Here is a 16,530-nt window from a genome sequence, read left to right as displayed (position 1 = left end):
TTTGTGACGCTCTATTCTTAATAGGAATTCATCTCTTAACGCAAGAAAGAATTAAAACAAGTGAAAGCAAAACGAAACGGATGATTAGTATTTTCTGAAACAAAAAGTTTGCTGAGAAATGGTGAAAAAGAAAATGAGAAAAACCGATCCAATATATATATATATATATTGTAATTACAAAGCATTAGCATCGGTAATTTAGTAAAATGAAAAAAATTAAGAGCCATTTAAAATTGAAACAAATAAAATAAAATGAGTACAAACAGTATATAAACAAATTATTTAATATATATCTATAAATCACGAAATGAAATAAAAAATAATAATAAACGTAATAAGTATGAAATACTGGCAGGCCGAATGGCCGAGCGGTTAAAGTGGCAGCCTGGGGAACCCGGGTTCGAATCCAAACGGGTCAAGAAATCCCCAGGAATTTTTCGGGGGTGGTCCATTCGGATATGTCGGGCCCCATCCCTCACCACCCGGTCGTCCCATTGTGGGCCTGGCCGAACCCATAATGGGCCTACTAAAAGAGGCCCTCTTAGTGCCCACAGGGCGGAAAGAGTTAAAAAAAAAAGTATGAAATACTGAATCAGTAAAAAATATAAACCACAAAAGATTGTGAAACATGTGATACTGATGCGCACATTCCATAAATGCAGTTAAGCAAGTTTTTTCTTTCATTTTTGACATTGTGGGTTCAGGCCCACAATATGACGGCCAGGTGGTAGGCTGATGCCTCGACCATCCGTCCGTGTACCGTGTACGTCAGTGGCCGAGTGGATTAACCGCTGAACACTGGTAGTGTGTCGCGGGTTCGCACATTACCTGCGGGATGACCGTGTGGAGTTTTCCGGATTTTTTTCACATGTTTAATACCAAAATAGGGGTCAGTTTCTTATAGAATTTCATCCCGGCAAGCATTTAGTAACGCGTCGCTCAGTAACGTCCCTTGGCAGATCGTCCATGTGTTGCGTTGCTTTCTTCCATCAAACTAAACAAACTATTCGTCTGTCTAATTTAACATATATTAATAATTGTACATATTATAATTAAATAAATAAATTACTATAATATATATATTATAATAATTTGTTAATCAAGATCGTATTTTAATGAGCAGCCACTTTTGTTAAATAGTATAAATAAGAGAAAATGTAGCCAATTCGTATTACATTAATGTGTGGATAAAGTAATAGCGTGCAAACACTATTATATTCAACGATAGAGACATTTTAACATAATAATAATAATAATAATAATAATGAAAGAAATTATAAATTAGACATCATTTTTGTTATTTTCATGTCTCAAGAGAGACGTGCAGAATATAAATATCGAAACCCGCAATTATCGTATTTACTCGCATATAAGATATAAGTTTTTATTCATTTTTCACTGCTTCAAAAACCTAGGTCGTCCTATATGCGCGTGCGAAGGATTCTTTGCGTTTTTACAATAATTTTCGTAAACCGTATATTCGTATTTTTTACCGGATGCTCACCCTCTGGTGTTTAAAAACAAAAGTATTTTATCTGGGTCGTTTGAATCCTTCTTGTGTACTGTCAGGAGTAAAGATGAATAGCAATAGGAAAAGCAAAGCTTTTGAATTGAATTCCAAAATCATACGAAAGCCCGATATAAGTTTTAATCCATTCCCATGTGAAAACAGATGATTATTCAGAAATCAGAATTCGAAGAAACTCATAAGTGTAATCAACAGAGAGCGGATTCGACTGTTATAAATTGGCATAAAAGGTTTCCGATTGTCCAGTCCAGCCTTACACGAAGAAATTGTGTTGTCGATATTACAAGATTTTTCCTTAAAGTTTAAAATGCCAGTAATTTCTGCAGGTCAATGTATGCGTTTACGTGCATTTAATGTTTTATTTGTTATTAAACGAAATAAAACTAGAATTGTATTAATAAATCTAATTTTCTTTATTTTGATCTTTAAAGTCACACCTCGTCCTATATGCGAGTATATGCGGTATTTAAAAGTTTATTCAATCAACTGGATAATAATCGAAGAGGAAGAGAAAGACACTAGAAACATTTTTTAGCAGTATTACGAGAATTTATTTTAAAAATATTAACTTTTAGTGTGTAATTTTTAAGCTATTGATTTCTTTAACGTCAAATTTTGATAATTACTATACAGTAGAGCGTCGAAAATTGGCGTCAATTGGGGACTGGGGTTGTTCCAATTAGTCATTTGTTCCAATTTCCGACTTTGTACGAAAAAATATATTAACCTGTCCGATGTTCAAATTTTTCTCCGTTGCGTATCGCTTCCTGTTGAATTTTTCTCCGTTGCGTGTCGCTTCGTGTTGAATTTTCGTCGATTTTAAGCCTAACGAAAATTTTTATAATAATAATCGAAGCTATCGTATCGTTAAAAATTATTTCTTTATTTTGTACAAACAAAATAAATATATTGAAGAATATAAAAAACATGAAAATTATACTTTAGAAGTAAATTTAGTATCAAAAACGTTCGATTCAGCACGACACAGTCCGACTGAAAATCGTTCCAATTTCCGGCCATTTCAATTACCGACGTTCCAATTAACGATGCTCTACTGTATTAATAAATGCTCTTTTTTAGAGTCGCTACTCAATTAATTTTCAAAAACATTCGAAAGAATTCTCAAAGAACAAATAACTTTCGATTACAAAATTTAGGAAAAATGTCAGTGATCGATATGAAACCAGCTTTAACAGTACGTACTCGACCGGAGAGGACGTTTCTGGATATTGTGCAACGTTATTCCCCTTTGGTTTTAAATGAAAATTGGTTTGAGGAGAGACTCAAAGTAAGTCTAACCAGCTTTATGTTTACGTAAATAATACGCTTTAATGATTTTAGGCTAAAAATTATAGTAGATACTGTAAAAAGTGCCAATTCTAAGGAGCCGGAACCCATTCGGCCTCATTTAAGTGGTGCCGATCCCTTAGAGTTGGCACCCATCGATCCTGTATCTGTGATAACTTATCATTTTCCTTATAGAAGATTATTTAAAACTAGGCCTTAGTTTGAAATGATGAAAATGAATATAAAGCATAGACTATTCATTTTATAAATTTTTCATTTCTAGACATTTTCATTTTATATACTGTTCTTTGAATTCACACACACACACATATGTATTAAGCAGTGGCGTGCCGTGACATTTGATGATAGGGAAGCTGTGTTTCTGTGAGAAGCCGACTTACAGGGGCAATCAATTAATTGCGCATCAGGGCCCGTTCGTATTCGTTTGTTCGATAAGCCAGTAAAAACCGTATACTTCTTTAAATGTATTTTTAATGGAGTATCTGATTTGACGGCCGGATGGCCGAGCGGTAAAGGTGGCAGCCTACCGCTCTGGGGGACCCGGGATCGAATCCGAGCGGGTCGAATAATCCCCAGGAATTTTTCGGGGGTGGTCCGTTCGGATATGTCGGGCCCCGTCCCTCACCACCCGGTCGCCCCATTGTGGGCCTGGCCGAACCCATAATGGGCCTACTAAAAGAGGCCCTCTTAGTGCCCACAGGGTGGAAAGAGTTAAAAAAAAGAGTATCTGACATACTTAATAAATAACAGAGGTAGTTATATTGAACTTTCTTATTAGATTCAATAAATTCCCTATGCCCTCTAAATGCCAATTCTTGCTTTGAGAAAAAACATATAACATCTATTAATTTAGATATATCTATTAATCGTAATTATCTTGTTATAATTTTCAATATTTATTTTATATTGTCTACCAATGTTAAATTCTATTCCGTTTTGATTTCCAAATTGCTTCAATTTTAAGAAAGAATCGTCATTCGTCATAAATTTTATCGTCAAAATGTCGAAATTTTTTTGTTGACATATTTATATTTAATTTAGGCATTGGTCTTTCTCTTTTAATAATGTTTTCTTTTTCATTATACGGTCTTGAGCCAAAACTTTTTTAAAATAAATTTTTGAATCACTAGCCACGATATAAGGGCTAAAATTAAAATTATAAAAAAAAACTTACTTAGTAAAACAAAATGTGTGATGAATATACATGCCTAGTACAAAAAATTCTTCAATTGTTGAATATACTTTTAAAGAAACTTATTATTAAATATAACTTCGTGAAGAAACGTACATAAAAATAACAAAATATTCTTTACTTTGTAAATCTTAAAACAATCCACTTAGTGAAATAGCTCCCTACGAGTGGCTAATGAATGGAATCAGAGACAATCCAGGTAGGTGTGTGCGTGCCAAATCCCGAGGGTTCCGATACTGGTCAATGTCAAATGCCTCTTTTGTCGCGTCACTAGTATATATATCAAAGGACGCCACATGGTTGTTGTAGATTTTAAACGTTTCTCACCATAGCTGTAAAAATCTAAATATGTTAAACTTAACAGATTGTCCGTCGTTCGTTTTCTAACTAATTCGTTTTAGGACCAAGTGTCCACGGAAATTTCCAAAATTTACAACTTTTCGGTCACTCTCATTGAACTGGAAAAATTTCTGTCTTTATTACATCTAATATTACGAAGAGATCAGTCCCCACTGTACTCGGCAAGAGATTGGTTCGGTTAAGCTTCTGTTTAAGTAAAATTTCTGCTCTTTCATCAGGGTTTTATTTATGTTTCTAATTCCCTAATCGCTTAATTATTTAACTGCTACTTAAGTAGAAATAAGTCGAAACCAGTTACTTTGTACCTGAATATCTGTAGTCTTGGGAAAGAAGTGGAAATAAATTTTTATGACAATCGATACATAAATCGTAAATTTAAGGAAAATAAGTTCTAGAGCTTTTTCTGTACCATTGTACAGTACGTCTCATTCATTAAATTTGGTTGTAAATGATGCTGTCAAAGCAACAGTTAATTTTTTAACACTACTATAATTGTATACGTTTTTTCTGCATCCCCTTACAGATGGGACATACTAAATCGTAATATCACCGGTTTAACATTGAAATCCGTAAGTAATATAAGATGGGAGAGCAGAATAAACGCAGGATAAATATATCAAATATTTTAATGGATTTTTTTAAAACTCCTGTCAACTATACAGAACTATCATAAAAACATGCCAGTAAACTCCTATCGGTTGGGTTAAATATGAAGGTTTATATACACTTCAGACAATTCGATTTACAAATTTAATTGTTGAAGTAATTATAATTCTGGTTCGGACTACAATGACAGTCGAACACCGGTTTAAATACAGTGTGAATGTCCGTACAATATAAGTTGCCCTGTCCATTTATAGACAATTAACAGAGTCTTTGAGCTGGTAAAAACATTGCTTTATGTTTTGGTTGTCACTTTGCAGATCATCCGACTTTAATCTAATCGAAGTAAGTTATACAACCAGTGCAGAAATGTCTGTCCGTCAATTGAAAACGAGGAAACCCAATCAGGGATGAAAGGTCAAGTCCAGTAAATTAAGTCGTAGCCGGGTGAAACGTCATTGTCGGGTGACAAAGTCGTATTCGGGTGGCAGAGTCATATCCGGTGAAAAGTGGAACGTGGGTGGAAGTGATCTCGGAAGAGAGAAGATTCACTTTATGCGGCAGAAGAAGAGCCTTTTCCACCAAGGTTTCTTCTTCTCGACGGATGTTTCCACGACCACTTTGGACTCCCCTCGACACTCCACCGTCCATTCTGCAACTTCCGGGTATCGCAGTCCCAGGTAGTCGACCACAGTCGAGGCGCTATCGTCGGGAGTAACGACGACCACCCGTTTGACGCACTCTCCGTTCTCCTCGACATCTTTCGGGAGCACCCGAATCACCGGAAACGGAATGGAAGACGACGAAAAGCCTTCCTCCTCCTCCTCACCATCTGCCGAGGTGCGCCACTTCTTTAATTGCTTGAAATTTTCCATTCTGCAAAAGAAAGAAACGACTATTATGAAAATACAACTTGTATTCGTTTTGTTAATTTAATTTTATGTAAATTGTAAGATTTCTAATGAAAAAAATAATTTTAAAAATATAGTCTTAATTATAACGAAAAGTCACAAATGAATATTATAATAAAATCTCTGTTAAAAATAGTAATTTTAACTTTCAAACGATTTTTAATGTTCGCTATAGAAATCAGTTTCTACAAATTGTACAGTTCTGTCCATTGCCTAACACAAAACATTTGTGAAAATTTAGACGAATAATCTCGAATTATTCTGTTTAATTAAAGTTCACACTATAACAGTGCAAATATCATACGAGATATGATGCGTATATAAACTATAGCGCGCTAATACCAATGTAATGTATTTATTAATTTAGATTCCATTGGATTTGGGCTTAACGAAGAGTGAAAATGAGTGGAAAGACCCCGTCCGTAGTCTCTGTCAAGACCGATCAATTGTTATGGAAAGAGAGATTCGTCGGAAAATCATTGGCACTAATTGTGATATTCGGCTTAACAATGTTCAAAAAATACGTAAAATTAGAAACATCGTAGTCTGTACTTACCGATAAAATCGACGCAAACGAAACAAAACTGAGAAAAACACTCGAAACGAGAAAATTTTGACCGCACGAACTAAAAATCCAACCGTTCGCATTAACAATCAACGACCGCTCGCAACAATAAAACTCTGACAATTTGTTAGTACACAGAGTTTTATTGTTGCGTTGCCACGAAAGTTAATATTAAGAGTTTGGCCAAATTGCGTGATTTTCCCTGCATATACTCGTACATTGATGTTAACGTCAATATGTACGCAAAAACCTAATATTCTCGTATAAAGATGAATAGAAATTTCGATCTTATCATGTCCCTTACAACCGGAAAAACAATAAACTTCAAGTATAGAAACCCCAATTTTGTCTACCTTTGTAATTTAGTTAAGCAGCTGGAGGGCGCTTTAAAGTTTAGAGTATAGCGGTGTGAATTTCATATGAGATATAATGTGTATATAAACCATAGCGAAAATTAACAATTTAATGTATTTATTTATTTCCATTTTGCTTTAAGAGAAATGTTTGCTATGTCAAGCAAACATTTCTTTTCTGTAACCTTTAGCTTCCTGTACATTGTTTTAAAACTTCTCGGTAGACGGCCGGATGGCCGAGCGGTAAAGGTGGCAGCCTACCGCTCTGGGGGACCCGGTATCGAATCCGAACGGGTCGAATAATCACCAGGAATTTTTCGGGGGGTGGTCCGTTCGGGTATGTCGGGCCCCGTCCCTCACCACCCGGTCGCCCCATTGTGGGCCTGGCCGAACCCATAATGGGCCTACTAAAAGAGGCCTTCTTAGTGCCCACAGGGCGGAGAGAGTTAAAAAAAAAACTTCTCGGTAAGTATCAATTAAAAAATGTTCTTTTACACGTAATAAACGCATTTAAACGCGTTTATTACGTGTAAAAGAACATACTTCGGCTATCATCAAAATCAAGCAATAGCCTATTATATATGAGGGAATAGTGATTGAGATAAGAATAGAGAGAACCAGAATTGACAACAGTCTTGCAACCGTCTTGATAGAACGATAATCTTCTTCGTAACGTCTTTTGTCCTTTCATCATAACGTCATTCGTTCTTTCTTCCTTTCGCGCCGTCACCAACTGTCGTCTTTCCCACTTCTCCCCTTTGTCGTTCTCGTCTCCCCCGCAACCCTCGTAAATCTTAACGGTTTAGGAATGTTACTCGTCTAAACTCCACATATATATTTTTTTATTTACTAAAAATACACAAGTCATTAAATATGAAATAATAATGTGGGTTTAGAATTAAATAGAATTTGTATATAGTTGCTGGATACTAAGCATATAGGAGGGAGAGCGACGGTAATACTGCCATGGCGAAAATTTTGGTTTGCAGTAAATTTCAGGCCGCAATCTTTTAATAAACTCTTTTTTATTTACAATGTTTAAATGGTATCTGTAAGTTACACAAAATTATAACTTTTGTAAAGGATAGTAGCCTAAACTTAATTTAAAATCGGGCATGACTTTACAGCGCTTATGGAAACCGTTTAATTTACAAACGTTTACGATTTACTTTATAAGGTTTTGCTAAGCTACGAACTTCCGAAATCCCTATAGTTTGTAGTTTCAAACCCGAGGCAGCTACGACCAACAATTCCGAGGGCGCTGGGCGTCACGACGGCCACCCACAATATGTAAGCAAAATTAATAGCTTAACTTTCTGATTTTTTAATTTTAAGTTTGTTTGTTTATTGTTTGAAATTGTTTCGATAAAAATTGTAAAGTTATTTAAAAATAAACCAGCAACGAGTTGCTCAGCTTTCCCGGCAACATTTAAAATTTTCGTGACGCCATCTGTTATCTGTTATCATATTTTATTAAAAGAACATTTTATATTTTTAACTATTATAAATGGCAAAAAGCTTAATTTTGAGGGTAAGGATAGGTTTTATTTAAAAATGTAAATGCTAATAACGAGTAAAATCGTCATTAAGTCCGACCCTACTGGCAATACACACGACCCCCATTATCTCCCCATCCCCTTGACCTTTCATCACCAAACTTTAATAGCATCAGTCCCCCTAATACACTAATCTCCCTGCAAAATTTCAGAAATTTTCGACAAAAAGCACAGAAGGTATTAAGTTTTAAATAGGGTGAACAAAATCGTGCTAGACACATACACACACGCTAACATCAATACATACAGAAATTACCCCCGAATTTTTTTGAATTTTTCGACGTTCCAAGTAGGGATTGCAATTGCTGGATCCCTCATCCAGCACTTGGTGCTGGATCCAGCGCTGCGGATCCGCAAATACTCAATTACTTTCTAAATAATGCCGCAAAAGTCTACGTCGTCGCGTTGCCGCTTTGCTAACTACTAGACTGCTACTAATTACTTACTCACTACTTTACTAACACTAATAATTAAATTACTTATAAATAAACTATACTTTAATCAATCCAGCAAAATTTAATAATATAATAACGTATTCAATCGCTTTTAACGATCTTCCTCAGTTACAAAAAAATACATTAACTATAGAACATAAAACGTGTTTGGAATAAATATAAAAAGAATAGTGCTTAATTACATCTCATTTTTTTTAAACAAGATACATAGATGTACTGCCAGGTCTGATAATTTTTGTATTGTATACCGACGTAATCCCACTGTTTTCAAACTTTTAAGAAACGATAAAAAGAAAGAGGATCGGAATTCAACAACGGGTATGTATTCGGTGCCTTTACACAACCAACGTTTCAATTCCAAGCTTGTTTATGTGGGTGCAACGATGCGCAGTTTAAAACAAAGGCTCAAGAGCACAAATATACAATCAGTAACAGTGGCGTGCCGTCATTGGAAGCGATGGAAGCGCCGATTCCACCTTCCAATGACCTTCCCTTGAATTTTATAAAATATAAATTTTCATATTTTAACGTACTTTGAATTAATTAAAATTAATATTTTATTATAACTGCATTATGTATCTTTTACAAATTTCTATACTACATGTGAAAAAAAACGATAAGGTTGCTATTGTATATTCGAATAATTCGGTGGCGGAAGGAATGTCGAAACCGGGTCAGTCTCCAATCAGCCAGATTATATAGGCATTAACACATGCGGTTTACAGTGCACCAACCTCACCCGGTTTAGCTGGTAGAAGCGACACATTCGTAAAGAGTACAGCTTTATATCCCGGAGCGGTTGTGGGCTGTTAGCCACCTGCTAGATATTCGGCCACCCTCGCTCGATTATGTGAATCACGAGCAGACTAGATCAACGGCGGGCAACCCGCGGGCCAGCTACGGCTGGCGAAAAGTTTCTATCCGGCCCGCGAGATCTTTAATAGATTATTAAATTGGAAAAATAACTAATTAATAGTTATTTTTCCAATTCTTTGTAATTTTCGAAAACGATAACAGAAATAAATGTAGTAATTAACTTTTTATATATTTATTTCATATTTGCAGACTAAAAAAATTACGAGTCACAAGAAGGCGTCAATTAACTACTACGGCGCGGAAAAAAACGTAAAATTTATTCTGGCCCATGTTATAAAAAGGGTTGCCCACCCTAGACTAGATTTATAACAATCCAACCGATAGGAATTTACTGGCACGTTTTTATGATAGTTCTGTATAGTTGACAGGAGTTTAAAAAAACTCCATTAAAATATTTGATATATTTATTCTGCGTTTATTCCGCTCTCCCATCTTATATTACTTACGGATTTCGATGTTAAACCGGTGATATTACGATTTAGTATGTTCCATCTGTAAGGGGATGCAGAAAAAACGTGTGCAATTCTAGTACAGTGTTAAAAATTAACTGTTACTTTGGCAGCATCATTTACAACCAAATTCAATGAATGAGACGTGTACAGTACATACAATGGTACAAAAAAAAAAAAGCTCTAGAATTTATTTTCCTTAAATTTACGATTTATATATCCGTTGTCATAAAAATTTGTCTTTCCACTGTTTTCCCAAGACTACAGATATTCAGGTACAAAGTAACTGGTTTCGACTTATTTCTACTTAAGAAGTGACTAAATAATTAAGAGATTAGGGAATGGGGACATAAATAAAACCCTGTTGAAAGAGCCAGAATTTTACTTCAACAAAAGCTTAACAGAACCAATCACTCGCTCAGTACAGTGGGAAACTGATTTCCGTGTACACCTGGTATTAAAACGAATTAGTTAGAAAACGAATGACTATTAAGTTTAACATAGTTAGATTTTTACAGCTACGGTGAGAAACGTTTAAAATTTACAACAGCCCTGTGGCGTCCTCTGAGATATACTAGTGATGCGACAAAAGAGGCATTTGACATTGACAGGTATCGGCACCCTCGGGATTTGGCACGCACACACTCACTACACACCTACCTGGACCGGCACTAGTTCCATCCATTAGCTACTCGTATCAAGATATTTGACTAAGTGGATTGTTTTAAGATTTAAAAAGTAAAGACTATTTTATGTTATTTTTATGTACGTTTCTTTACAAAGCTATATTTTAATTATAATTTTCTTTAAAAGTATATTAATACAATCGAACAATACATTGTACCAGGTATGTATATCCATCGCACATTTTATTTCACCGAGTAAGTTTTTATAATTTATTTTTAATTTTAGCCCTTATATCGTGGCTAGCGATTCAGAATGTAATTGTGATATTAAAAATACATTTAGAGAAGTCTACAGTTTTTACTGGCTTATCGAACAAATGAATACGAATGGACCCTAGACCAGTGATTCTTAACAGGGGGCCGCGGCCCCTGGGGGTCCATAAGAAGTTTGCCGGGGGCCGCCAAATTATGCAAAATTTCCTTCAGAATATAATAAAAAGAAAATTGATGTATAATCCGAATATCGTATTGAAAAGTGAAATAAGAAAGATAAAGTTTTCCTATTTAGTTTTTATTTATTTATTTTGTATTTCTTCCTACATACAACTTTGTTAGTACAGAAGAAATAAATGTAAATATGCTACTTACACCGCAGTATTTACTTCTTTTATTCCAAAGCAATTTTAAGAAACTATTAATGCTTGGAATTTTAAAAATAATTAGGAAAAATAGTAGGCTTTGAAAATTTAAATATTTTTGCAAAAGATATGCAAAATCCTTACGACAAGTGGGCGTTTTAGTTTTAGTTTAGTTTTAGCATCGACATTGGATCGATTTATCGACATGTTTCTTATTTTATTTTCTGTTAAAAATTAATGAGTTTTCATGTTTAATTGTGAAGTTTGAATGTTATTTAAATAGATAATGAAATAATAAAGTTATGATTTACATTTATTATATAAAAAATAAAGCAATAATAAAAAAATCAATTTATTATAGATAAATTATCAAATTATCAAATATAAATTATTATTAAAAAATGGGGGTCACAAAAAAATTATGAAATATTTGGTGGGCGGCGAGTATAAAAAGGTTAAGAACCACTGCCCTAGACCATCACTGACGCGCAATTAACTGATAGCCCCTGGAAGTCGGCTTCTTACAGAAACACAGCTTCCCTGTCATCAAATGTCACGGCACGCCACTGATCAGTAAGAACCTCGACAACACTGCGCTGGCATCATACGAAAGACAGAAGGATGTTAACGTCCAATGGGATCAAGCGGCAATTATAAAAACGACGATGAATAGGCAAACGGTCAAACATCTTAAGAGATTGGAAATCTGCAAGGCGCACATGACAACTGGTTGTATAAAAACCAGAAAACATTAAAAACCATAGAGATGCGGATTCATTGTCTACCATGTGGAGATCCTTTTACATTAATTAATGTTATTAACGGACAATGCTGGTTTCGTTAGATCTTATATACAGGGTGTTTTTTTTAAACTGACGGTACTCAGAGACATCTGTAGAGCAATCTAACAGCCGGACTGTCGCCAAATTTGGGAGAGTGACTAAGGACGACGTGGGAAAGAGATTCCGCAAAGAAAAAAGTAGTACCAAAATTTACCGGTAGGGGTGGATTTGGCGCTGTTGTAGCAAAACAGCTAAGAATCTGCATGAAATCCAGCTGCAATTAACAAACACACGAATGAATAATCAGACAGCGGTTTCAGTGTAATAACGAAAGTTTAATTAATCAGCAAATAACCTTCTCCCTTCTTCAATGTGATCACCGTCCTGCTGGACAACTCATTGCATCCTGAACACCGTGTTCTCTATGGCCGAACGTAACATGTCCGCAGGAATGTTCATCACAGTTCGAGAAATGTTCTTCAAAGTCATCAAGTTTGGGACACTACCAAGATAGACCTTGGACCTTAAGTAACCTCACAGGAAAAGTAACATGGGGTTAGATCCGGGGAGCGAGGCGGCCATGCAAGTGGAAAAAAGCGACTGATGACCCTCTCTTCAGTAAAGTGCTGATAGCTTTTTCGCTACAACAGCGCCAAATCCTCCTCTACCGGCGAATTTAGATACTACTTTTTTCTTCGCGGAAGATTCCGCGAAGAAAAAAAATAGTACCTAAATTCTATCTCTTTTCCATGTCATCCTTAATCACTCTCTCAAATTTGGCGACAGTCCGGCTGTTAGATTGCTCTACAGATGTTTCTGAGTACCGTCAGTTTAAAAAAAAAACACCCTGTATATATTTTTTTCCGCTATTTATTTTGTTTATTTATCTATATTTTGTCCGTTTGGGCGTTTTCCGTTAATTTTTATATTTATTCTGAACACATTTTATGTTCTACTGGTATATTTAATGTTCTATTTTTTTTGTAACCGAGGAAGATCGTTAAAAACAATTGAAAACGTTATTATTTTATTAAATTTTGCTGGATTGATAAAGGTGTAGTTTATTTAACTTATTCTACTTCCAGTACATAGTTTTATATACAGTACTTATAAATAACTACAGACTAATATGTGGAGCCTATATATGAAAACTGGTAAGACTGATAGCCACTTAGCCACTGATTATCCGTCCTTACATTATTATAATATATTAATATAAATTAATCAGTAGAATTACCTTTGCTATTATTTAACTTAAAGATTACATTATAATTATAATCTAACTAAACATTTAAAGTTAATTATCTCTATTTCAAGTGTTAAACCGAACCAAAGTTAAGTTTACTACCTAAATGTGTAAGAAAGTTTTACTGATTTATAGTGACCAGTCTAAATAATAAAAGTTTCTTAAGTATTTTTAAAAAATGTTTTATTTCATTAAAAAAAAAACATAAATTGCAGGATAGATAGATAGACAGATAACACTTCATTGCACCAAAAATACATCCACGCTGGATCAACGCTGGATCCAGCTGGAATGATTTCAATCCAGCAAAAATCCAGCTGGATTCAAAACACTGCTGGATTGCAATCCCTAGTTCCAAGGTGTCCTAAGACCAAAAATGTAAAAATCTTCGGGGGGGGGTCATTTTTTGACCGATCGCCATATTTTCTCTCTGTTATATATAACAGCCAGAAAAGTAAAAAGTTTTTTAAAAAAATCTACTTTTTAACATTCAGTTAGAACGTTGAATGACTAATACTGTATTAAATGTATGTTTGAAAAACATTCAGGCCTTCTTATAGAGCCGGCAGGCCTCAAATATATTTGTTAAAAATTATTCATTCTATTGTATTATATATATATATATAATGTGTGTGTGTGTGTGTGTAAAAATAATAATAAAAATTCTAACGCTTTTATTTAATAATAAACTGCAGGGCCTCAAATAGGTAAGCGATTCGCGCCTTTTCGACATGGTCAACCCTATAACTTCAATAAATAATAATTATTACAATTACCATAATAATATTTTAATGTATGTTCAGTAAAATAAAATATTCTCAACGCTTATACAGTTAAAGCTATTGGAATTTTCTACTGCGCCAAGTCTGATCTAAAAACAAATTATATCTTTGACTTGATCGAATTCTCACCGACTCGCGGTCGTTAACCTTTTTTAAGCCATTCGGATTAGAAATGGAGACATATTGGTGACATATGGATGTCCCAGAGTTTTTAGAATATCTCTGACAAGGTCACTGATGAAAATAAATTTGATTTGGGCATAGTTCAAGCATAGAAATGTTAATATAGATTTATTTATCTTATATAATAAAGAAAATGTTATAAAAATTTTATTAAATTTTTATTAAATACGTATATTGCATATTTATAATTTTAAAACATAATTTATTTAATTAAATAATTTAGTTTGTAACGGAAAAGTATCCTCCTGCTAAGAGCATTACAGCTTCTCATTTCACTTATGAACAGTTTCAAGAACGAGATTTCACTCAAGCAATGGATAATTATGAAAAAAATAAAGTAAATAGACATTTCAGATTATTTTCTTTAAAAATTAGGTATTATTAATATTATTTTAAATGCAGAAATTTTAGAATATAAATATTGGAAATCAGTCAACCTATTTGTTACATGCTATCCAATATATCTATTTTACTTTATTTATTTAATTTTCTAAATTAAAAATTACTTTTCAGGGGATACAAAAAGATTTTATGTTTCATCATCATGGAAAGGTCTATTTAAACCCTATTTGCAGTACTTATAAATTCGACTATAGACATCCGTATGGATCTATAAATTCCCGTAAGATATTTTACTTAACAAATTTCTATATATATTTATGAATATAAATATATAAATAGATCTAAATTGATTTATGTTTTAGCATAATTTATAAACTATATTAATAAACAATTTTATTTTCTTATCTTTATAAATAAGTAAACCATAAGAAAATAATATTTATTTAAGTGAAAGATATCTTTATCTTCATGTTTATCTTATCTTCTCCATTACTTCTGAACAAACTTTGTTAATAATTATTAAAATAAAGGTATCATCTTTAATGTTAATAAAACATTAAATTTAATTCCTTGTTTTTTATTTGCAGTTCCATTTCTTTTTGGATTACATCAAAAATATCTAGATCACAAAGAACAAAGCAAATCTTTGTCTAGTCCTCAAAGTTCTGAAACGTGTAGTTCTTATAAGCCATTTTCAAGCGAATTTCTGGCAAATAAACATTATGGAATCAGAAAAGACATGTCTACTCAGCTTTATCCTCCAAATTTCATTAATAGAGAAACATATTTTAGAAACAAGAAGATGTTAATTGCTCCAGAATATATGACAATTCCTCAATTGAATATAACTGAATATGATAAATATTAAAATTTTTTATCTACACATTAAAACATTTTAAAGATAAAAAAATTTTTAATCAACTTTAAGATATTTACTTTCATTTTAATTTACGATATTTTAAAATAAATTCTTATAATATTTGCATCGAATTTTAAAAAATTTTGATTAAATTTTATTTAAAACTATTTAAAATTAAAATTAATATCGAAGTAAATTTAATTTTTAGTAAATTTCTTATCTAGTTAATATTTATCTTCATTTTACAATAAACAAATATTTTATTTTGATAAGAACTTAAAATTTTTAAAATTGATTTTACTTGTAATTATTAATAACAGTTTTAATAAAAGTATACGAGCCATATTTTTAATTCTAGACATTAATAAATTAATAATTATTGAATTTTTCAATATTTTTTATAAAACAAGAAAATTATTGATTATAAAATCAATAATATACATAAGCTAATTTTATTTATTTTTTTATGTTTTCAATTATTTATTTGTGTTTCTATACTAAACAGATGAGAAAAAAAATGAATTAAGCTTATTTATATATTTATATAAAATTTTAATTGGATTGCAATTTTAAAAAATCGTAGACAAATTCCCAATGTCGTCCGTCCGTCCGTCCGTCTGTATTTCCTTAATCTCAAAAACAGAGTTAGATAGATAAAAACGAGACAAGATATGGAAACCTTAGAAGCAGAAAGCCCCAATTGACTATATATGATCTTCGGATACAAAATTTCATGTTATTTCAATTCAAAAATCTCCCCTGAAAGCAATTAATAGATGACCTATAAGACTCTATTGTAAAGGAAAAGTATGATGTACAGGGGCAAGCCACTACTAATTTGAGATGGGGAGCATATATTTTAATACAGTTTAATATTATATTGGTACATAAATATTTACAGCTTATGAATAACAGA

The 16,530-nt window shown here is 33.1% G+C and overlaps 1 protein-coding gene across 1 annotated transcript; it reads left to right on the top strand.

Annotated features, from left to right (window-relative positions):
- Window positions 1-2,587: 2,587 nt before the first annotated feature.
- LOC136976407 (uncharacterized) lies at window positions 2,588-15,682 on the top strand. The gene is made up of 4 exons (XM_067271672.1): window positions 2,588-2,816; window positions 14,637-14,750; window positions 14,927-15,035; window positions 15,343-15,682. The coding sequence occupies exons 1-4, from the start codon at window positions 2,595-2,597 to the stop codon at window positions 15,621-15,623; spliced, it is 726 nt and encodes a 241-aa protein (XP_067127773.1). The 5' UTR covers window positions 2,588-2,594; the 3' UTR covers window positions 15,624-15,682.
- Window positions 15,683-16,530: the final 848 nt, after the last annotated feature.

The sequence above is a fragment of the Centruroides vittatus genome, unplaced genomic scaffold (genome assembly GCF_030686945.1).
Source record: "Centruroides vittatus isolate TY-2023 unplaced genomic scaffold, ASM3068694v2 contig_400, whole genome shotgun sequence".
Lineage (NCBI taxonomy): Eukaryota > Metazoa > Arthropoda > Arachnida > Scorpiones > Buthidae > Centruroides > Centruroides vittatus.
The sequence above is the reverse complement of the archived record's forward strand: the minus strand, read 5'-3'. Positions and strand labels throughout refer to the sequence as shown.